General features: G+C 47.5%; 1 protein-coding gene across 4 annotated transcripts in view; it reads right to left on the bottom strand.

Annotated features, from left to right (window-relative positions):
• The window catches only part of TOMM34 (translocase of outer mitochondrial membrane 34), a 30,163-nt gene extending 8,508 nt beyond the window's left edge, over positions 1–21,655 (bottom strand). For 2 of the 4 annotated variants that reach the window (XR_006055720.1, XM_042230172.2), the window contains exons 1-6: positions 21,400–21,655; positions 17,108–17,207; positions 15,822–15,974; positions 12,464–12,633; positions 9,487–9,634; positions 2,886–3,012 (exon numbers count right to left, since the gene is read on the bottom strand). Coding sequence is in view for 3 of the 4 variants with exons in the window: in XM_042230172.2 (XP_042086106.1) it covers positions 2,886–3,012; positions 9,487–9,634; positions 12,464–12,633; positions 15,822–15,974; positions 17,108–17,207; positions 21,400–21,526 (825 nt within the window). In the remaining variant the exon portion in view is untranslated. Of the gene's footprint in view, positions 1–1,033; positions 3,013–9,486; positions 9,635–12,463; positions 12,634–15,821; positions 15,975–17,107; positions 17,208–21,399 lie in introns of those variants that run through there. The other 2 variants (XM_042230173.1, XM_060397049.1) reach the window with 2 other exon arrangements.
• Between the last annotated feature and the right edge of the window lie 3,024 nt (positions 21,656–24,679).

Raw genomic sequence — 24,679 nt, forward strand, 5'->3', positions numbered from 1 at the left:
CGTGAGACGTGTATGGGGGTTCTGGACGCCTGGCTTGAGTAGCCTGCAGGGCGGAACACTCTGGAAGCACCAGCCGCTGCTTTGCTCTGGACTGGCTGGTTAAGGGGTCACGTGGCAACTCCACTCCTGTAGAAAGACCTCAGGATGCCCTCCCAGGTTGTTGATTTATGCTGCTCCGTTTATGCTCCAACGTTTTTGTGAGTAAATCAAGATACTTGCCTTCTATGAGGAGCTCGAGAAGGGAAAGTCACTTGTGACTAGATGTTACCACTGAGCCTGCCTAAAATTAGGGGAAGAGTCAGGCCTGCTTAAGAGGCAGGGAGAAAAGGGGCGTGCAGCTGCCCAATTTGAAATGGTCCCTGGGCCAGGCCCACAGAGTTGCTGATTCAAATTTGCTTCAGCCTCAAAGTCTGGTTGCTCAGAGACTCTGCCCTCGGAGAGGATGGAACCCTAAGAGCTGAGTATTGCCCCGCACTGAGCATGATGGGGAGCAGGCAATAGACCCTGTCTGCTCAGCTTTATAGAGTCAAAATGTCTCCATTAAGGTGAAAATGGTTTAACTGAAGACAATAAGACAAGCCCAGGAACACAGGTAATGGAGGGGAGCCCTTTGTTCAGGCTGATCCTCAGGTGCTCCCAGCCTCACCCACTTGTTTTGTGAGGCTGAGAACCACTGCTGGCAGGTCCTCCCAGCCAAGGTCTTCACCAATGCCGTTCGCCTGCCCGGGTGGCTCTTCCCTCCCTTCTTCACCCACTGACCCTCCCCACCCCAATGTTAGAACTCAGTTCAAACTGGACTTCCTCAGGGACCCCTTTTTCTCCACAGGGTCAAATCTCCCTAGTTGGAGGGGAAAATGTGACTGCTCATTTATAACACTAAAGCGGCTGCGGTTTCACGCACCGTGTGTCCGATGGGACTGTCAGCTTTCTGAGCGCAGGGATCCTGTCAGTTCATTCACTGCTGTTTCTCCAGCACAATGAGTAGGGCCTGGCCCATGCAGACACATCCCAGTAAATTTGATCAAAAAAAGGATGAATGCTCCATAACCAGTTTTTATTACTGCAAAGTTCCAAAGTGAACCAAAGCTGAACCATAAATCAAAGTACAACAGACATTCATGTAGATGGTGTGAATGCAGTAGCTTAAACTCGCAGTTCAACAATAGTCAGTCTATTCAGTTCAAATTAACTTCAACGTATTACAAAGAACTAAGAAGCCTAGTGGGGCCACTGTGGAAGTCAAAAGGCAAGTCCCTGCCGGGAAGGGAAGGACACGGACTCCAAGGAGGTTTCTCCCCACCCCACCTTCAGGAGCAGCAGCCACACCTCTGGGCTCTTGAAAGAACTTAGGTATCTCTATGTGGGCGACAGCAGCGCAGAGCCACAAACGCCGGCCAAGGGGACAGGTTCCGCATTCCTGTCAGGAGGCTCCGCCAAAAGGCACTGGGGCTCAGAACACGAGTGCTGTGCAAGGACAGGGAAGGGGTCGGCAGCCTTGGAGAACCAGCTCAGCTGGCTGCCATGGGTGTAGGCGGGCCAGGGTTTCCCAGTTGTCCTTCCCACGCCAGCCTGTGTCCCATGGGACTGGCAGCTTTCTGAGCACCCAGATGGACCGGGGTGAGAGGACCTGGTGACCGGAAGGGCAGCACTGGGTCTGGAGCCTCTGGGCAGAGACCAGGCTGAGCACACTGCTGATGAGCACCCATCGCTGTGACCTGCTCACTGTCCACAGCACAGGGGAGTGCAGAACAGGGGGAGGCTTTCCCAACAAAACGTCTGCTTTCTGACTACACTGAGCTTAATGTGAACAGGCGGAGCCTCCTGAGGGGTGGGAGGCCATCACGTCTCTGAGGGGGAAAGGAGGGGGCTTCAGAGCCCACTCGGGGGCCCACCAGGTTCCAGGAGCAGGCACAGAAGAAGGTGCTCAGGCAGACAGGTGTCCTGCTGCCCTTCTGGGATTTTAGTTTAAGCTCCGGTTAACCTCCTGCCGCAACTTCCGCGCAGGGCCGTTCCTAGGCTCTATCTGCAGGAGGCTGTCGATGTCTGCAAAGCTGGATCTGAAGTCCTGAGGGGAGAGAGGCTGTGAGCACCTGTAGTCCTGAGAGGACAGAGATGCTGTGGGGACCTGCAGTCCTGAGAGGAGAGAGAGGCTGTGGGGACCTGCAGTCCCGAGAGGAGAGAGAGGCTGTGGGGACCTGCAGTCCCGAGAGGAGAGAGAGGCTGTGAGGACCTGCAGTCCTGAGAGGAGAGAGAGGCTGTGGGGACCTGCAGTTCTGAGAGGACAGAGAGGCTATGGGGACCTGTATTCCCAAGAGAGAGAGGCTGTGGGGACCTGCCGTCCCGAGAAGAGAGAGAGGCTGTGGGGACCTGCAGTCCCCAGAGGAGAGACAGGCTGTGGGGACCTGTAGTCCTGAAAGGAGAGACAGGCTGTGGGGCCTGTAGTCCTGAGAGGACAGAGAGGCTCTGGGGACCTGTAGTCCCAAGAGAAGACAGGCAGTGGGGATGCAGTCCTGAGAGGACAGAGAGGCTGTGGGGACCTGTAGTCCTGAGAGGACAGACAGGCTGTGAGGATCTGCAGTCCCGAGAGGAGAGAGAGGCTGTGGAACCTGAAGTCTTGAGAGGACAGAGGCTGTGGGGACCTGCTGTCCTGAGAGGAGACGAGAAGTTGCGGGGACGAAGCCTGGGCCCTGGGGGACCAGGCGGGGGTGAGGACTGCTGCCGAGCTGGTTTCTGCACCCCAGGCTGGAGGCCTGTCAGGAGCACCTGGGGCCCTTGGATGAGGAGGGATGTGAAAGGGCCCCCCTCACCTGGACCATGCTCTGGTAGTGCCACCACAGGCATGATTGGTTGTGGCTCTTTGGTGCCTCTGGACAGGATCTCTTTACCTTGAGAGCCTTGTAGGCTTGAGCCCGGCGGTAGAACGCCTTCACGTTCTTTCCATCCAGCCTGAGGGCTTCTGTGCAGTCCTTCACCGCCTCCTGGTACTGCTTCAGCTCCAGATGGCAGAGCGCCCTGCGGGGAAAGACCAGGCTGTCAGCTGCTCCCTCGGGGCCACTAACTCTGAGGAGCGCCCCGAACACTTTGTGCTGGGTGCATCACACCTTCCTCAGTTCTCACAGCCACCCAGCCCGCTTTTACAGAGGAGAGTGGCTCAAAGGGGTGAAGAGACTCCCCAGGCTTCCTCCACTACTGGTGCGCAGACCTGGGGCTTGATCTGGGTTTGAACAACCTGAGATCCCGACAGTGTTCAGAGCTATCATCCCACACTTAACTCTTTCAAGCAAGGACTGGAAACTTTCCCCTTGACAAAAAATTATCTACCTTAAGAAAAAACCACATAAATGAAAGTGTTAGTTGCTCAACCATGTCCAACTCTTTGCAACCTCAAGGACTATAACCTGCCAGACTCCTCTGTCCATGGAATTTTCCATGCAAGAACACTGGAGTGGGTTGCCATTCCCTTCTCTAGAGGCCCTTCCCAACCCAAGGACTGAACCTGGGTTTTCTGCACTGCAGGCACATTCTTTACCATCTGAGCCATCAGGACAGCCACATAAATACTAAGCTCTAATTAGTTATATGCACACTGACATGTTTGGGGTGAAATGTAAAGAAGATGCATCAATAGATGGCCATAGTGACCAACCAAACTGTTCTGATAGTTGTGTTACACAACACTTTTTAACTGAAGTTATAGTTGTTTCTATAACTGCTTATAAATTTAATTGGGAGTATATGGGTGTTTGAGATCTAATTCTTCCAACTTATATTTTGCATCATTCTTACATTCTGCATCAGTGGGGGAGAAGTACATACTTGTGTGTATCTTTCTTATTCAATTTTAGTCCTCTTCCCCAGTGACTAAAAATGAAACAGACAGTTTTCAGTGGCTATGGAATATTCACTTGTCTGTATCCTAATTTATTAACTCCGTATCAGGAGACATATTTCTATTTCCAGTTAAATGATAAATGCTGCTGCTATGAACATCCTTGTACGTCAGTCTTAGGAGGGACTGCCGACCGCTGCATCAAAAGGTGCGTGCACTTGAAATTCTGACTCTTACCAAAATGCTTCCCAAATAAAGCAGCTGACCTTAGCAACACAGGTTTGAACTGTGCAGGTCTACTTATGTGCAGAATTTTTTTTTCAGCAACAAATACTGCAGTATTACATCATCTGCATTTGGTTGACTTTGTGAATGCGGCAGAACTGCAGGTATGAGAGGCTGACTGTAAATTATATAGAGATTTTTTTGACTGAGGAGGGTCAGTGCTCCTGACAGCCGACTTTTTCAAGGGTCAACTGTACTTAAGAACAGTTACTAACAGAACCCATTTTTCTGCAGCTGTACCAACCCTGGGGCTCAGCCTTTAAGTTCTGCCAATATGGAAGAAAACAGTATCTGTTTTACTGTAGCTGCTTTAAATACAGTTAAGCTGAATACCTTTTAAATTTTATTTTATTTTTTTATTTTGGCTGTGCTGGCTCCCAGCTGTGGCACACGGAATCCAGTTCCCTCATTAGGAATTGAACCTAGGCACTGTGCATTGGGAGCATGGAGTCCTACCCACTGGACCACCAGGGAAGCCCCCAAACTGAGCATCTTTACGGAAGATTTTTAAATCTTATGAAATAAAACTTCTCCAACTTATTTAATGACTTCCGCAGGTTGCCCTCCACCATCACCCCGTATAATACCTTCCCCACTGCAAGATAATTAACCCACATGTTGTTTAAGAACTTAATGGTTTTACTTCTTCCATTTGAAACTGATCCATTTAGATTTTATTTTAAAATAAAGAGTGATGATGGAGGTTCAAGTTTCTTTTTAATTCTTTCCAGCCAATCCAATACCTTTATTGGATAATTCCTCCTTTTCCCCACAATTTATCATATACTAAACTCTCTTATGTTGTTTTTTTTTTTCCCTCATGGGATTATTACCATGGAATTGTTACCATTATTCCATTTTTCCTCCTGGAATTATTATCATGGAAGAATGTAAAAAAAAAAAAAATTCTAGTATTTTCGTTCAGATTGCATGGAAGTTATAAATTAACTTAGGAAAAGCTTCTCCTTGTATCAATTTTAAAGCAGATGCAGGGATTTCCCTGGTGATCCAGTGGCTAGGATGCCACATTTCCAATGCGGGGGACCAGGGTTCGGTCCTTGATCAGGGAACTAGATCTCACATACCACAACTAGGACCTGGTGTAGCCAAATAAATAAAAACGAAATTAAAGCAGCACAAATTCTGTGGCATTCTTTCCACAGAAGAGGTCCTATGTATCAACACTTTCTTCTCGACTTTAGGCAGGTTCTGTGACTGCTCTGACCAGTGGAGCACAGAGGAAAGGATAGTGTGAGTCCCACGACTAGGCCTCAGAGGTCTTGGGAGCGCCTGCCTGAGCTCTGGGAACACTTGCTCCTGGAGCCTTTAGCTGCTCCTGTGAGAAGCCAACTACCCAGAGGCCACCATGCTGTGAGGAAGCTCAAGCTGGCACAAGTGAACAGACTGCCAGGAGGGGAGAAAAAAGGCTCTAGCTTGCTCTATCAGTTCCATTCCCAGCCATGTCAGTCATCGCAAGCCTGGTGCCAGATATGTAGGAGAAACCTCTGTGCTGTGCTTAGTTGCTCAGTTGTGTCCGACTCTTTGTGACCCCATGGACTGCAGCTCACCAGTCTCCTCTGCCATGGGAATTCTCCAGGCAAGAATACTGGAATGGGTTGCCATGCCCTCCTCCAGGGGATCTTCTCAAGCCAGGGATGGAACCCACTTTTCCTGCATTGCAGGCAGATTCTTCACTGTCTGAGCCACCAGGGAAGCCCAGGAGAAGCCTTTAAATGACTCCAGTCCCAGGACCCTTCTTGTTGACCCTGAATGAGACCCTGAGTCAAAGAACTGCCCTTCCTGAACTCCTGGTTCACAAATCATGAGCAAAACAAAATGGCTGTTGTAGGCCACTAAGTTTTAGAACAGTAGGCCCTGATCTTAATTTGAACACACAAGAATTCTAAGGAAACTGATGTGTTCTCCCAATGGACTCTAGCAATTTAAAGAATAAGCCAAGTTTCTGGGAAGTAGAAGCAGCACATTGTAAGCATTAGGTACTATTTGGTGACTTCTGAATGTAACTGTTATAATGAAAATGATTCCATATGAATGCCAAAGATCATATTTCAGTTCAGTTCAGTCGCTCAGTCGTGTCCGACTCTTTGTGACCCCATGAATCGCAGCACACCAGGCATCCTTGTCCATCACCAACTCCTGGAGTTCACGCAGACTCACATCCATCGAGTCAGTGATACCATCCAGCCATCTCATCCTCTGTCATCCCCTTCTCCTCCTGCCCCCAATCCCTCCCAGCATCAGAGTCTTTACCAATGAGTCAACTCTTTGCATGAGGTGGCCAAAGTACTGGAGTTTCAGCTTTAGCATCATTCCTTCCAAAGAAATCCCAGGGCTGATCTCCTTCAGAATGGACTGGTTGGATCTCCTTGCAGTCCAAGGGACTCTCAAGAGTAAAGCATCAATTCTTTGGCGCTCAGCCTTCTTCACAGTCCAACTCTCACATCCATACATGACCACAGGAAAAACCATAGCCTTGACTAGACAGACCTTAGTCGGCAAAGTAATGTCTCTGCTTTTGAATATACTATCTAGGTTGGTCATAACTTTTCTTCCAAGGAGTAAGCGTCTTTTAATTTCCTGGCTGCAGTCACCATCTGCAGTGATTTTGGAGCCCCCAAAATAAAGTCTGACACTGTTTCCACTGTTTCCCCATCTATTTCCCATGAAGTGATGGGACCGGATGCCATGATCTTCGTTTTCTGAATGTTGAGCTTTAAGCCAACTTTTTCACTCTCCTCTTTCACTTTCATCAAGAGGCTTTTTAGTTCCTCTTCACTTTCTGGTGTTAAAAATGCATAACTTTGGCCTCTAAAATAATCACCTGTGGCTTTTGGTAAACTGGATATTCTGTATCCAATGAGAAGGGTTTTCATTACAAAGTAGGAGTCTGAGAGACAAGATGAATGAGTGAAAAGGAAGCCAAACTTTCATCTTCAGCCCGTTTTCTTAGGTAAAATGTGACCACGCGCTAACCTGAAGAACTGCTGTGAGTACTCAGTGAGACTCTTCTGGAGGTCCACCCAGGACCTGGCAAACTGTAGGTGCCAAGTACCTGATGGTGATACCCACTCAGATGTCAATGCACAGAGAGGACCGAAGCCTAAATTCCTGTACCATACAGATGCATCCGCACGAAGTGGAGCATTAAAATGGCATCTGGAATGTGGTATATTCAACCATACGGACAGAAAATTCAGTTCTGTAACAGGTTTTCAGTCTTATAAATTTATAAAATCAATGTAATCACAACCTAAAGCTCAATGGATTGAAATTTATCAGTGAGCCCAAGGCTGAGCTAGAAGATCAAAGCTGGCAAAACAGTCAGTGATGCTCTGGTTACAAAGACTAATGAAGAGATCAGCCTACAAGATATATTACAAAGAAACAGTACTTAAAACGGCATGGCATGGACACATTTGCATGAAAATCAGTTATTTAAACAAAACACTGTCCTGAATGTGGTAAAAATCCAGGAAAATGGGTTAACAGAGATTTCTATGGACACGAGGTAAGCAAAGACAGAGCCCACAGAAAGAGGAGTTAGAAGATACTCCTGCACAAATGTGGACGAATGGGCTGCAGTCTTTGATCCCAAGTGCGAATGGCTGACTGAGGCACCCTTAGGTCCAATCAGCCAATAAAACCAGAGGTCCAAATGTGAACACACGTTCTGAGATGTAACATAGAGGCATACCTCATTTCACTGTGCTTCACTGTGCCAAAATTCATGCTGTGAAACTAAAGGTTCCCTTTTTAAATCATTTGGCAAAAAAAAAAATGACCTCAACTGACATGAGGCTGCTTCATCTTTCTTGATACTATTCTGTGTGATAGTGGAATTTCCATGTTTCACTGCAGAAATGCTAGTGATTAAAACTTCAGCAAGCTGCCCAGACACTGCTGGAGTGTTAAGACAACTCATTATATGCACTATCATCCCTTTCTAAAATCTGAAACACATTTTATCCCAAGAATTCTGGATAAGGAGCAGTGAGCTTATAGAAGATCCGAGATCTCTGAACTTAAGAGTAATGTGAGTATGTTGGCTGGGAAGGGAAAACAAACACAAGATTTATTAATGTTTTATAGGAAATGTTTAGAGCAGATCTGGTCCCTTGCTAACTGTTTTAAGCCTCTGACAGTAAAATGAACAGATCTCACTGGAGCCAGGTTCCAATTCTGTCTCCACCATTTACTGGCTGGGTGAGCTGAAGCGAAGCCCTTCCATCTGAGCCTCGGTTTACTTGACATTAAGACAGGAAGAGCACCTACTACCAAAACCTTTGTGGGCTGCTGCAGAGCAGGCACTCACACACGATGAAGGGATGCTGCCCTGGCTCCGAGGCCCTCACTGCTGGTGGAAAGGATCACTGACCACTGGCGACAGCTGAGGATGAAGGCCTTTCTACAGCCCCACAAGTCCAACACCTCAGGCTCAACTAGGCCCTCTCTCTTGCTCAGGTCAGGTAATTCCCTGGGTTCTACCCTGATGCTCACAGACAGACTGGCAGAATTTATAACCAGAGAGTCTCAGAGAAGCCATGGGGTGAGAGTCACGGAAGGCACAGAGGCTTTGAGACTTGTGTTGGGGTTGTGTTTGCACAGCAAGCCCAGGGCTTTTACTTACATCCTATGCTTACCTGGTGAATGAAAATTCTGGAATGGGCTGAAACAAAGCCCGGGCTCCCTGTGGGAAACCCCAGTTTCCACCCATTTAACAGCGTGAATGCCACTGGCAATGCCCATCTCATGGTGACCAAAGGGAATGTGAACACATGTTCTGAGATGTAACAGAGGCATACCTCATTTCACTGTGCTTCAGATACTTTAAAGACACCAAAACTGAAGATTTGTGGCAACCCTACATTGAGCAAGTCTATCTATGGGTGCCATTTTTCCAGCAGCATTTGCTCACTTGGTACCTGTTTCACATTTATGTCATTCTCACAATATTTCAAACTATTTCATTGTTAGTATACTAGTCACAGTGATCTGTGATCAGTGATTTTTGATGTTATGACGACTGGTGGTTGGCAATTTGTAGCCATTAAGTTTTTTAAAATTAAAGCATGTATGTTGTTTTTTTAGACATGATGCTATTGCACATTTAACACACTACAGTAGAGTGTAAACACAACTCTTCTATGCACAGGGAAACCCCCAAATGTGTGTGACTCCCTTTCTCCCGATATGCAGTCTACTGCAGTGGTCTGGAGCAGACCCTGAGACAGCTCTGAGGTCCGCCTGTACTGACTAAATGCCAGGATGCAGAGACCATCACAGTCCAAGAGCAGACTGCGGGAGAATGTCCGGTGTCCTGAAATCCCCCAGGCCAGCCGTGTGAAAGGTACCTGTTGCTGTACGTGGCGGATTCCAAGTTACTAAACCAGAGGCTCTCACTGTACTTCTCAATCGCTTGCTTATGGTTCCCCTTCTTTACAAGCTCATTGCCTTCCTCCTTCAGAGCTCTGGCTCTCTCCACATCCCCAGCAGAAGGCACTAGATACAAATTCAGAAGAGGAAAAAACCATGGAGCAGGTGCCCAGCTCAGCCTGAGGACTCTCTTGGGCAGCGCCTCTTCCAAGCCGTCTACAGCGCTCTGTCCCCCGAGGTCTCCTGCACTGTGCAAGCACCCTTCCTGAGTCAGGAGTTCCCCCGAGCAATGGCTTCTGGGAAAAACACAGTTTTTCATTCAGAAGAGGTTGGGGGCTCCTAATGTAGATATATTTCTACACACACAATGATATATACACAGTAGAAAGTTGTGGCCTCAGCACTGCCGCTCAGGAGCTGGAAGCCTTGTGGGACCCAATGCTTCTGGACCTCAATTTGCTCACCGACACATGTGGGGCAATACCTACTCCACCTTGGGCTACTGTCAGGACGAAATGGGGAGAAAATAGGAGAAAGTCCAGAGCACCGTATAAACTTAAAGCAGGAAAGTAAGTGAGGAAGCATTTAAATAAACATGCATCTGCTTAAACAAAAAAGAAGAGTGGAGCTCTTGGGCTTCCAGAAAAGGGCAGAGGAGGCCCTGCTTCTCAGCTGTTCTGGTTTGAGTCTGGCGGTGTTCTCCCCAACCCAACACCTGAGCTCTGTCCCAGCCTCCAGGAGACATAATGAGAACAAGGTGAGATCCAAATTGCTCCGTGGAGCCCTGGGGCTTCACTTCACTGCACGGCCCTAATGAATTTTTCCAGCCTCAGCTCCCGTTATCATCTACTTTGTCAATTTTTAAAACTTTCTTCATAAAATACTGAATATTTACAAGGGTAAAGTTTTAGGAATAAAACTAACACCCTTGAATTCATCCCTCATCTTAAGAAACAGAATGTTTACTAAGACCTTTGAAGTCCTATGAGCCTCTCCCCGCCAGTCAATCCACCCCTGGAGGAAACCATTTTCCTCAATTCTGTGCCCCCCACCCTGTTATTTTAAAAACTTTTAATTGGAGGATAATTGTTTTACAACGTTGTATGGTTTCTGCCATACAACGAGACAATGCCCCACCTTTTTGGGTTACTTTAACTAGATATGATAGTGTCTAGAAACTGTTTACTGTTTACTTTGTTTGAGAACTTCAAATACAGGAGTGCGTAATTCTATGTATTCTACCATGACCTGGTCTTCTTTTTCCCTCAAAATTACATCCCTGGGATTTTCACACCCCCAGCTGCTTCACTCTTACTCTTACTGAGGCAATGCAACTGTTTCATCTATTCCATTTACAGGGACTTGCGTTGTTTTGCTTTTTGTTCTTATCGACTTTTTGCTCTGAACACCTTGTACCCATCTCTTTGTGGGCACATGCACGAGGTTTTCTGGAAGCAGAGCCAGTGGGCTGCAATGTACACAGCATCACCTTGACTTTGCAAGGCATCCTACGCTGTACCATGTGATACCCCCACGACCTCATTCTCTAACTCCTTCCACTGTCTCAGCTGAAAACTCCCTTCCCTTCTCGCCTGAAGAACTTGGTTTTTAAGGTCCAGCTCAACCTGTCACCTCCATGACACTTTCCCCAACTTCCCCCAGCACCCTGACATCAGTTCCCAATTTGAATTCTTCAAACATTAGAGACTCTAAAGCACCCGTTCTCCCTGCTGTGTTTTAAATTGCTCTGTTTATGTGTCTCAGTCTCTCACTGGGCTGGGACCTTTCTGAGAGGGCCTCTCCAGGCCACACATGGTTGTGACTTCAAATCAGTGAAATAAATAGGAGGTGCATTGAAGCCATCAAGTTCATTAGCGGCTCATGTTCTCATTCTAGGGAGTGAATGCTGCCCATGGCCAGATAGGTTTCCTGTTGGGAAGGGGAGAATCCCTGTCCTCCTGTACATCCAAGGCCAGGCTACAGCCCTGCCCCGAGCCTCCCATCCTCAATACCGAGCCTGCTGGGCTAGGAGAACTCCCCTGGAGCCTAATAAGTTTCCTGTCACCCCTGCCCAGGGAAGGTCCTCTCAGTTTCATTAAGCTGAGGTCTCCTGTTTGGGGCTACCTGGCCTTGATCTCCCTTCCCTTGTTTATTCCCTTCCAGAGACTAGTAAGTGTGTGAATTCCACTGGCTACGGAGATGGAGCAGATGGTGTCAGGCTGAGCTCGTCACAAAATCTCAGGCCCTGGTTACAGGGACTAGTTAAGGGAATGGCCTGTGTTTATAGGCTAGACTATATTAAGAAAAGATGAGCCAGGGATTTTAGTGGAAGAAACCCTCTTTCTTAGGGAGCTATCAGAAAAACAACTCTTTCTCTCCCTCTTGGTCATGAGGCATGGCACGCAGATGTGAGGCACAGAACTGCTACTGCTACTATACGACTCAGGAGGGAAGACTGCCTGAAGACAAAGCTGCCACATCCTAGAGAAAAGAGTTGAGAGAAGGACAGAGAAATGGGAGTCTGATGCTGCAGTGAGCTGCTGGAGCAAGCCTTGCCTGAAGGCCCTTTTTGTTATATGAGCCAATATGTTCTTTTTATTATTTTTACCACATGGAGTTTTCTGTTTCTGCAACCAAAAACATCCTAAATGATACATCCCAAATGCTGCCAAAGACATGAGAAGGGAACTAACACCAGATAACTGGGTGCCAGGCTGGGATTTCATTGTGCCTTACATCACCTTTCCCTTACACCTGTGGGGTTGGCTTTCCCACTGCCCACTGTAACGCTGAGGAGACCGTCCCTAAGGGGTTATGGCTTCTTGTTTTTTTACTTTGTTTATAGGACTTTAAAAATAACACATTTTAAGCGAGGCCAGTTTTTATAGGATTAATCTAAAGAATGTGGCTCTGGGGGAGACTGCAACTCTCTCTGGGTAGGAAGTCACAGCTTACCTCTGCTCTTCGCGCTTGTGGTTTCTTTGGATTTGCTTTTAGATGTCTCTTTGTGGTTTTCCAAAGGCAGACACTCCCACCTCTTCTGAGATGAAACAGGCACCAAGGGAATAGAGGGCAGCTTCAAGCGCCACTCGGGCCCAAAGGAGTCCATGAGAGTTCTGGTCATTCTGGAAAGGCAGGCAGGATGACAGAAAGGTTTCCAGCTGGGTCAAGAAGGTATTCTTTCTCTCATAAGCCCAAAGGAAGTGTATGAGAGCCAGTTATCATCTTCCCTGGTTTGAACCATCGCTTTGTACCCTTCCGACCTGCAGCAGGAAAGGAACAGGAGCTTGCCACCCATAAGGGCCTTTTCAGCTCAGCCACCATGATACTCCCTCCCTGCCTGGCCCTTGCCTGGGCACACTGTTAACTTCAAAGAGAGGGATGTGGTGCTTGTTAAGGTAATTAAACCTTATCCCCAAGGAACCACACATGTCCCCAAGAATGGATGCTATGTTTTCTTTTTTAAGAAATTATATTTACTTTTAACTGACTGGATTGCTTTACAGTATTGGTTTGATTTGTCATATATCAACATGAATTAGCCACAGGTGTATGTAGGTCCCCTCCCTCTTGAACCTCCTTCCCACATTTTATGTTTCCTTAATCTATTTGAGCTTCCCTGGTGGCTCAGTGGTAAAGAATCTGCCTGCTAATGCAGGAGACCACAGGTTTGACCTCTGGATCAGGAAGATCCTTGGTGAAGGAAATGGCAACCCACCCCAGTACCCTCGCCTGGGAAATCCCATGGACAGAGGAGCCTGGCAGGCTACAGTCCACAGGGCTGCACAAGAGTTGGACATGACTTAGCGACAAAACAACAACAACTTATCTATTTACAAGGCCATGCAAACACCTGACATCTGATTGATGCTCAGAGATTTTTAAACGCAAATCCTCTGTCATTCTCAAATTGTAAAACCTCTCAGTGGTTCCCACTGCATTAGGCTGGCAAGGCCTGAGACCTGGTCCCCTCCCACCGCTCCATGTTTACCATGTGCCACACTGCCTCTCTCGATCCTCATGTTCAAGTCTTTCCCCGCCCCACCCCACCCTGGAACAAATCCCACCATTCCCCACTCCCCTCTTCTAAGCTCAGGGAACATGCTGGTTTTGTTAACCGATCTCTAGTACTCAGCAGAGCACCTGGCACCCAGCGGGATCCAGAGGTATGTACTGAGTGAGCAGATGAAGCCAACAGCAACTTCTGCCTCTACAACCACATTCCTGTGTTACTACAACGAAGAGCTCACAGACTGCTATCACTACAAACTCACGGTCTCTGGCTCAGCCCCCAGAGCTGTTTTCTTGATCGGTCTTCAAATCTCTACCCTCCTCCATCTGATGCTCCTTAACCCTCTCCTACCTTGGACTTCCTCACACCCTGAACACAGACCTCTGTGCCTGGGCACACTTCCTACTTCTCTATTGCTACAGAGAGGTGACAAGGCCAACCCCTCCACCTGCACTCGGGATCCACTGCTCCCTGCCTCTCTTGGGCCACACTCAGCCAGCACCACCCTCTCCCACACCTATATCCTTTCCCTCTACCGACTCCAGCTACCAGCATCAAGCTCCTTCTTCCTGAACAGCCCTCTGCCCCTTCACAGCCACATTCCTTTAATCCACTGCCATCTGCTTCGGACCCCAGTGGATTGACTCCATCAGGATCACCAGTGACTTCATTCTGAAACCCTCAGTGTGCTTAAGCTGACTGAACACCTGATACGAATGACGTCGTCCTCCTTCTGCAAACACTCCTGACCCTGTGACACTAAACGCTTTAGTTTCCTCCCGCTGCACTAGCTGCTGTTCCTCTCTGTGCGCCTCAAACGTCGGGATTCCGCAAAGCTCCCTGGCTACCCCCACTCGTGGCAGTACTCCATTTTTCTCTCAGAACTTCAAGCCACCTCTAGGCTGGTGACCTTCCAATCTCTATGTTCAACCTGTATTTTTCTCCTTTGCTCCAAATGCACGTAAACATCCAGCCGGCCTCCTTGCATCTCGAGTTTCCAGCCCCATGCTGCCACCTCAGCATGTCAACCACCTGGACACCTGTTCTTCCCTTCTCCCCACCCTCCAACCACCAAAACTTGTCAAAATACTGCCTAGATGTCCCCTGAATTGGTCCCTTTCCACTGTTCTCTTTCCACCGTCTCTTTTGGATTACTGCCCACCCCCTTCCTATTCTCTTTTTCCTTCATGGTCAACACGGCAGGCAGCCAGCCAGCTTTTCTCTCACATCTGCTCAGCTGCCCCCCAGCTGAAGACCCTTTCACAATGCCTCACTGTGTTCGGATTAAGTCCAAGTCCCTGGACACCACAGCGTGTGTGGCTGGGCCTCGTCACCTGTCCTGATCCGAGCGCCTCGCCCGCCACACCACCCCTCTAACACCTCGACTCACTCGCGGTGCACGTGCTGCCCAGGCCCCTTGCTGGCCCCTGGTCCAGACAACTATGCATTTCTGTCTCGGCTCACCTCCTCCGAAAAGCCCTCTCTGGACCCCCCACTGGCTGTCAGGTACGTCCCACCACGTCCCGCCCTCATCACAATGCTGAAGTTTGCCTGTGACTGACTGTGGTTCTCCAGGAAACTGGGAGCTCTTCGAGGGTGGGCAGAGGTCTGTCTCCTCCTCAGCCCAGGCCTGAGTGCAAAGTCTGGCACAGAAGTGGCAAATTTTGTGGAATGATAGAGACTGAGAGGAAGCACAGAGAAAATAAGTCAAGCCAGAAACGATGCACTGGACAGATACCACGCAAAGAGGGGAAATGGGATCAGTTACACGTGACTGATGAGATTAAAGACAACTGCTCAAGAGACCAGAAAGAACTTCACCTGAGCGGCCTTGTGAAGGGATCACAGCCCAGTACACTGAACCATACCCACAAATGACAGCCCCACAGCCTGGGGTCACAGCTACTTGCACTGCGTCTTCCTTTCCCCACTCGAGGGAGCTCTCTGAAGCAAGTGGGGTCTGTATCTCTTTTTTTATCTCAGTATTTCCCACTGAATCTGGCTTAGACAGAGCTGAACTAAGTATTACTGTGTGAATGCATTTGAGCATCTAGGCAAAAGAACAATAACAAAAAACCCAAACCACCCCCCCCCGCCCCAAACTCAGTAATTCTGACTCCTTAAAAATCTGCTAAAATACGACAGCAAATTGTCTTTCCACACTTTCTGCATGTGCTCATTAGAAGTTTCTGAGCCTAAACCACACGGTTTGCCCCAGACGCCCAAAGCGAAGGTTCCAAGCTCATCGGAGAGGACAGGACAGGACATTCCGGAGAGACGGCCTCAGTGACTCGGGCTCACCTGCTGCTGCCTTCCAAGGCTGACGTCACGCTGTCATCAATCTGCAGCACGGTCACGTAGTCCACGTAGGCCAGAGGGTACTTCTCCAGGGCCTCGTAGGCCGATGCTCGCCGCAGTAGGGGCTTCATGCTGAAGGGAACCAGGGCCAGTGCTCTAGGACAGGAGGCAGAGACGTCACTGGGCTGCTGAGTCCCGGGGGCTCCCCGCGCCCACCCTCCACAGTTCCTTCTGGTCTGGGTCATCAGCAGCATTCAGTGCATGGGAGGCCATTTCTGGCGACAGATGCTGTGAAGGCTGTCAACTCTCAGAAGAGGGGCTTTTCAGCTCAGACTGAAGTGGAGAAGGGAAGGAGGACAGAAAAGCACTGCTACCGGGAAATGTGTGTGTGTGTGTGTGTGTGCGTGCATCAATTTTCATAGGTGTGATCCGTCGGAAATCAAGAGTAAGTGCTGATAGCTTCCATGCTTCTCTGTTTTCTACAGAGGGTGGCCAAGTGGGAATAACAAACAGGCTTTGGAGTCAGATGGAGCGGTGTCTGAATTCTACCTCTGCCACTAACCACGAGACCCCAGACACATCATTTGACCTCCACAATCCAGGGCCAGCCTGGACAGGGTGGCAAACTTCACCCACAGAGTACTCACGAGCACTCCACAAAGGAGATCTAGCACAGGGCCTGGTACAAATCAACGGAGCAGAGGCTCCACGAGCACGCTCACCTCTGTCCTCCTCTCCCACCCACCACCAGGGCCCAAAGCTAAGGCAACACCCCAGGATATCAGACTCCTGAGGACACATCAGATGCAAGTGCTAGTTCAGTCATGACCATGAAGGCAATCTTGGTCTGGCTTCAAGAAGAAGCATGAAAAAACGGTTTAACATGCTCTATACCTGGTCAGTGATGGTTACCATTTTCTCCTTTCAAGGCTATCTATTAACCACCATCCCTCTTTCTTTCCCTCGCTCCTTCTCTCACCCACATCTGTCCCAGAAAAAAACCTGAGCATGCCAGTCACTGGTCTGCAACTCTAGGTCATGCCCAAGTTAAACATCTCACAAAGACTAAAGGCCTTCCTCTAACTGACCACCCTACTCCTTTCAGCAGCAGAGATGAGGCTCTAGGGACACAAGTCAGGGGCCACAAGGACCAAGGAGAACTTCCTATTTTCAGTGACCAGCTGATCCTGAGTGACACTTCCTAATATTAGAGGTAACTGGTGGGGCCAGGGAAGCCCAGTCTCCTCTCCCAGGCCCCCAGCACCCCAGGGGCAGCCCTGCCCACTCACGAAGTGCAATCCTTGATGCAGTCAACGCAGTTCCCGTCCTTCAAGTGGCAGGCTGCTCGGTTAGAGTAGAGAACACTTTCTTTTTCTGGATCAGAAGAACCTGCCCCGGTGGAAGCAGAAAATGCACAATTAACAGGTTGGGAGATGGGGGCCTTGGGACATCAGGGATGCATTCCACACCTTGAGCTCTCTGGGGTTTAGTAAAGGGCAGCAGAGATGACTGTAACCCCATCATGCATGTTGGTCTGATGGACTGGCAAGGGAGCAAGAATACCATGCTTCCTGCTATCCACAGGGACCAAGCACCTGCTCATCTACCCAGTCATGCACTGAACTTGGTACCAGGCCAGAGATCAAAATGAAATAGCTCAAAGAAATCCACGGTGTAACTACTTGGGGGTGTGCGTATATGTTAGTTTTTATTACAAGAAGCATGTAAATCCAATAAAGAAAAAAAAGGAGACAAAAATCTGATAAATGCTATGATAAATGGACTGAACAAGTGTTGCGGGGACACAAATAACAGACTAATTCTACCTGGTCAAATCAGAGAGGACTTCGCCAGGGAAAAGACCTCTGAGTCTGGCAGGACTATGGAAATCTTAATCAGGGGAAGAGCTCAAGCTATCCCGTGGGGAGGGGAATTATCATAGATGTTTCCCTGAAGACCATCTTTATCCTCAGGAATCTCAGAGGCTCAAGTCCTTTATTGTGGCCATGATGATTTTCATCTTCAAAAATAATTTTTCAACCACTAGCAGGGGCCATAATGAAAATAAAACATGGAAACTATCAAGTGTTGACTCAGTGACTCCATTCCCAGGCACATGCCCAGAAGAACAGAAAACAAGCTCTCCTTTGAAAATGGTAAAACATACAGACAACAGTGTAATAGATACTTGCTATCCATCACTAAACCAGCATATGTTTTATTAATATTTACTTCCCACCTTTTTGGGTTTTTTTTTGTTCATTTATTTTTGGCTGCATACCAACCACAGATCAAACCTGCGGCCCCTGCAGTGGAAGCACGGAGGCTTAGCCACTGAACCACCAGGGACGTCCTCTCACCTTTTTGGTTTCACTATGACTAAATACCTCTACTCTCTCCCCTCTGCCCCATCCTCAGGTCCCCAAAAGTTGCCACAGTCCTAAAGTGGGTATGTCACATTCTCATGTATGTCCGTCTTTATTATATAGGTATTCACAGGCAGGACACAATATCCTTTAAATAACTTTTCCGAAGTGGTATCATATCGCCTCTCCTTCTGCGGCTTGCCTTCTTTGCTAATTATCATGTTACCACATTGATGCAAAACCTGCTTCATTCAATACCAAAAATAATAAAATGATCTTGTCTTCCCTTTTGTTGCCAGACCCCAAGGGAGACAGCAAAGCACAGAGATAAGTAAAAGACATCCTGGCCCTTGAGGAGCAACTGCAAGTATTCAAACCTTGCTACCCATCTCAAGTCATTGGAGCATGGTTGCTCAGAAAACAGCAGTGGTGTGGCAGAAACGACATCAGACCCCCCCAAATCCAGCCTGTGACCCTGCGCAAGTCATTCAATCCCCTCCGATCACATGTGCTTACCTATCAGATGAAGATATCATTTCACAGACTGGCTAGAAGGCTCACTGTGTTAGGTTGCTCCCTGCTCTCCTTTCAAGATCAGAGAAATTGATCAGAGAAATCAAGGAACTTGCCCATAAATTATCTAGAAAATTAGTAGCAGGATCAGAACCGAATTCTGGTCCCCTGCTAAACTGAGAAGAGGTATCAGTATGGTTCTTCTTGGGGCCTAGAATAAATCCTACAAAAAAGCCAAGTTTTTCCAGGCAGCTGGAGTAGGGTACCAAAAAAAAAAAAAAAAAAAGACACAACTTTATCAAGTTGAGATGAGGGTGGGCCTACAGAGAAAGGTTCTAGAGGAAAAAAAAAAAAACCATGGGGTGGGGGGCAAAAGAGTGGCTTGAAACTGCAAAAATTCAAACAAAATCGACTGGAATTAGAAGAGGATTTGGGAAGAAGTCCAGCAAAATGATTAAAAACTTGGACTTGGGAACTGGAGAAACCCCTGTTCAAATTTTGCCTCTGATTTCAGTGTGTCACCCCAGAAGAAGGGATTTAAGTCTTCCGGAACCCTTATCTATAAAGTACCTTACCCATAAGTTACTGGGAAGATATAAAAAAGGGAAAAAGTCTATCACGTCTAGCAAGTACTCAACAAATGCTAGCCAAGGAAATGAGAGAGAAGGAAAGCAATGGGAAAGAGGGACTACAGAAAAGGAATTCTACTGAGGCTCTGGGATAAGCCACTTCAGAGAGGCCTTGGGCAGAGGGCTTTGTTGGCTGAACTGAGCCAGAGGCTGGGAGGACTGGTAAAAAAACATTATTCCTCTGTTGAAAACTCTCCAGCAGCTTCCCATTAGGGAATAAACTCCAAACTCCTCCTTCCCATGAACTACTGTGTAAAATGCCTGTCTTTGCTACTCCCTCCACTGGCTCCCATATGCTCTGGGTCCTGGAACACACCAGGGTACTGCTGTCTGGGGCCTTTGTTAACTACGGCCTTCTTCACCTGGGGTGCTCAGCACTCAAAATTTCACGCAGCTGGCTTCTTCTGACCATTCAGGTAGCACCTCAAATGTCACTTCTTCAAAGAAGTTGTCCTTTACCTTGCATTTCTTCATAACAGAGCTCCCTAATCAAATCTACCACACAACCGCATTTGTCTGCTTCACAGCTCAGATCATTTCCACGTAGTTCTTGTTTAATATTCATTAGCTTAACACATTATTGACCGGAGATGTACTAATATGTTTCTTGTTGAAAGTCCAAAGTGTTAGCTGCTCAGTTGTGTCCGACTCTTTGCGACCCATGGACTGTAGCCCACCAGGCTCTTCTGTCCATGGAATTCTCCAGGCAAGAATACTGGAATGGGTTGCCATATCCTATTCCAGGGAATTTTCTCTCAGGGATGGAACCTGGGTCTCCTGCATTGCAGGAAGATTCTTTACCATCTGAGCCACCAGGGAAGCCCATGTTTCTTGTTACCCAAACATTACTGACCAAAAACATCAATATCACTTACACAACAAAGGACCAGCCACAAGTGTTTCTGCAAAAATCCCCCAGTCAATGAATTAAGATCACATCTGGAGCCTCCCCATTAACAAGAAAGAATGGCCCTTGACAGAAAGGACCTTCTCCAAGACACTTATTACATACAGTTGCTTAACAATGTTAATTAAAGAATGTACAGTTGAGGAAAATGAGAGTTGCCTCAGGGATCAGAATGAGGCTTAAATATTAGAATGGGGTCCAACAAGACAGTTAAAAAGCAGGCAATCTATCAGGGTGGTCACTATCAAAAGAAGAAAAAATAAAATGTGTTGATAAGGATGCTAAGCAGTTGGAATTATTGTGCCCTGTGGGTGGGAATGTAAAATGGTACAGTTATTATGGAAAACATTTGGGAAGCCCCCTCCTTTCCTGCGAATTAAAAATACAATTACGATCTAATCCATCAATCCCACTTCTGGGTATATATTCAAAAGAAATTAAAGCAGGATTTTGGGAGATTCTTGCACACTCATGTTCATCATAGCCAAGAGGTGAAAACAATTCAAATGTCCATTAAAGGATGAATGGATAAAGACAATATGGTATATCTACACGATGGAATTATCAGGCAACCTTAAAAATGAACGAAAGCCTGTCACATGCTACAACACAGTTTATAATGTCAAAAATATTCGGTCACAAAAGACAAATATTGTATTATCCCATTCATTTGAAATACCTAAAGTAGTAAAAATCATTGACATAGAAAAAAAAAAAAAAGGTGGATACCACGGGCGGAGGGGGGAATCAGAGTTTAGTGGGTACGGCGTTTCCGTGCTGCAAGATGAGAAAGTTCCAGAGATCTGTCGCACAACAATGTTACAAGAGGTTAAGGTTGATGTCGTTGTTTTACCACTATAAAAAGTGACAAAAGATCTATTAATATGAAAATATGTTCCTGTTATGTCATTAAGTAAAAAAGGGCCAGAATAAAGCCACGTTACAATAATAATAAAAGCGGAAAGAAAGGTCAGGGAAGTTTCTCGCAGGATGCCGAAGGTGGGGGAGGGGGGAAGGAATGGGCAAATACTGAGAAGACCCGGTGGGCCGGTCAGCCGCGGGGTAAACGGAAGCCCCAGGCCGAGAGGGCCAGAGCGGGGTCCGGGTAGCTGGGGTCGGGGGAGGCGAGAGGGGGAGAAACGGGGGTCGGGGGGCTGGGGTCGCACCTTGTTCCTGCAACATCCGCAGCGCGCGGCTGTAGAGTGTGGCGGCCTCGGCGAACTGGCCGTTGCGGAAGCTCTGGTTGCCGGAGGTGCGGAGCTCCTCCACTGACTCCGGGGGTATGGGGGCCATCCTGGCGCTGGGCCGGTAAACTGGGGGGGCGCTACAGTTCCCGGCGCCAAGACGGGCGCAACGCCGCCCGCGCGGAAGCTGCGAGTACCCGTGCCGGCCGGCTAACCCGGCGAGGAGTGGGCGTGGCGTGGCAGGGGCGGGGCCTGCGCGGACCGGAGGCGCCTAGTGCCCCGCCCTCCACGCACGCTCAGTTGGGTACCCGCGCTCTGGGAGTTTGTAGCTGCGGTGGGCATCGTGGCGTGATAGAAGCCTACAGGTGAAACTCTTAACAGGTCACTGCTCGCCTAGGGTGTACATTCTACTAGGGCCTGACATTCAGTTACCTCATGTGCACAAGAAGACGATAATTTCATTAATGTGATGGTGCTCTAAGGAAAACAAAACAGTAATGCCATAGAAGGTGACCACGTGGAGACTTTTTAAGTAAGAGGGATGGGAAGGCATCTCCCAGAGACTAATAATTGAGCTGAGACCTGAGAATATAGTAGGGGATGCTGTTTCAGACAGAGGGTTAGCAAGTGCAAAGGTACTTGGGCTGGAAACTGGCACCTAGTTATCTATAGATACTGATTTTATAAATGAATGCACTGATAAGTTGATGTAAATCGCTGAGGGAAATGAGCTTATCATCAGCCTCCTCTGACTTCACTCTATGTCCCACTTACTACACCATTTTTTTTTTTTTAAGCTGCTTGTTGCTACCTGTGCACATTATGCTGTTCCCCTTGCTTCCTAACCTTTGCTTATGCTCTCTTCTTTCTGGGATTCTTTTCCAAACACTTTTTTTTTTTTTTCTCTTGCCTAATCCTCACTGAGCCAAAAGTCAACTCAGACATCATCTCCTTTATAATCTCCCTCCTCTGCTCCTATTGCTCTCAGGTTTTATTCCTAATTTAGCGGTTATTCTGTGATTGTCAGTTGATGAAAATTAATCAATAGTCAATCTAATAAAGAAGTGGAAAATTTTACTTGAGCCAAGTTGGAGGATTGTAACCTGGGACCACCATCTCAGTTCTGAAAACTGTTCCACACATTAGAAGTCAGGGCAGCACAGTTATATAAGTTTTTTGAGACAGAAGGCAACTGTCATCGTGACCCCTTACAAGATCAAGAAGGAATGTCATCCTTTAAGGAATTCTCTTGATGCTAGCAGAATGTTGCTCTTTATGGTTGAACAGGTATTTCTGCCAATGGGGAAGTTTGGTTGATGCATAATGCAGATATATAATGCACAGTAGAGGGGGCAGAGGAGGGCAAAGGGCAGAGAAAAACGTTTACGTTCAAGTTTTTCTACTCCTGGGACCTCCCTGGTGGTCCAGTGGTTAAGGCTTCCAACACAGAGGGCGCGGGTTTGATCCCTGGTCCAGAAACTAAACTCCCACATGCTGTGTAGCACAGCAAACAAAAAATTGTCTTGCCATAAAATATTGATTTTATTTCACATCAGTTTACAGTGTTTCTTAGACTGTGAGGTCTTTAAAGGCAGTGAGTAGGTCTTCTCTCTCCCCAGGCCCTGTAAGATCTGGCATGCAACATTCACTTAAAAAGTTTCGTCAACAAAAACCTAGTCTCTGCCATCAGGTATTTAGTTACACAATTGATGGTTAGGGACATCAATTCCTGGACAACTGAATCGGTGTGTACCTTTAGTTACCCCTCTTTGTCTGATGTTCTGCATCCTGGGATCCAAACAACCTCAGATTGTGTAACACTGTGCTGCTAAGTCATTTCAATCGTGTTCGACTCTGTGCAACCCATAGACGGCAGCCCACCAGACTCCTCTGTCCCCAGGATTCTCCAGGCAAGAACACTGGAGTGGGTTGCCATTTCCTTCTCCAATGCATGAAAAGTGAAAGTGAAGTTGCTTAGTCGTGCCCGACTCTTAGCGACCCCATGGACTGCAGCCTACCAGGCTCCTCCGTCCATGGGATTTTCCACGCAAGAGTACTGGAGTGGGCTGCCATTGCCTTCTCTGTAACACCGTAGCACACATTTATTTTTAAAAATCCACACGGACCCATGCAGCTAAAACCCATGCTCTTTCAGGGTCAACTGTAATTATTTGTGTAAACTCATAACCCAACCAGACCTTAAACTTTCTGAGGGCTGGGTAGCTCTTTCATCTAAATCCCTGCAGTCCAGAATAGGCCCAATACAAAAACAAAGACGGAACACTTACTGTGGCAGGGAAATCAGATCACTCATACACACACACACATACACACAAATGATAACTACTCAACAACCTCCATTTTTATTTTAATAATTTTGCCTGAGATTCTCTGGGCCTAGAAAATGAATCAAGATTTCCCCAAAGCAATCACAATAATCTCATTCTTTTACCAATGAATGGACAAGGAGTGAGCATGTGACCCTGATCTAGCCAATGAGATAGAAGGATGTATGCTGTGCTTATGGGAAAGGTTTCCTTCCCAGATAAGAGATACAGGACTTCAAATAGCCTTTTTTGTTTTTCTGTTGGGTTAAGGATATGACACCTGGAGTTGTGGCAGCCATTTTGCATCTGAGTCAGTAAGCACAAGTATGAAAAGCCAACATGCTGAATTGGGCTGCGGGAATGATGAAATCAACTTTGTGCCAATCAACCCTACAAGTGACTCCTGGACTTCTTAGTAATAAACAAGAAATGTGAAAGGGTTCAGCCACTCAAATAGCTGTTCTCTTGTTCTCTGTACATCCCCTGCCCAAACAGAGCCTGTTTCACTTACACCCTACTTACATGACGGACCTTCCTATGTACCTGTCCCAAGCCCCAGCTAATGACAGCTTACCAAAGGGGTGGTGAGTGGCTAGCCCCTTTGCTGGTTTCCTTGGTAACTAATGACCCCCACCTGAGATCAATCCCTCTATAACTGATAATTCCCCGTTTCCCAGCTGGGGAGCAAAGACTGCCACTGTGTCCTGCCTGCCATGTACTGCACATGGTGGGGTTTTGTAGATGGCATATCAGAGGCTGCTTTGAGTAACTTTCTCTACAAGCAAACTGGGATTTTTCCATTTTCTTAACACTCATTGATGGTGGTAGCAATTGAGGATTTATGAATTTCCATAGCTGTTTATAAGCTTCCATAGGAGTTCTGAGTGGAGCCAAAGCTTTGACTCTCATGCCCAACGAGAGGGTCCAAGTGGTGG

The sequence above is a fragment of the Ovis aries genome, chromosome 13, assembly GCF_016772045.2.
Source record: "Ovis aries strain OAR_USU_Benz2616 breed Rambouillet chromosome 13, ARS-UI_Ramb_v3.0, whole genome shotgun sequence".
Lineage (NCBI taxonomy): Eukaryota > Metazoa > Chordata > Mammalia > Artiodactyla > Bovidae > Ovis > Ovis aries.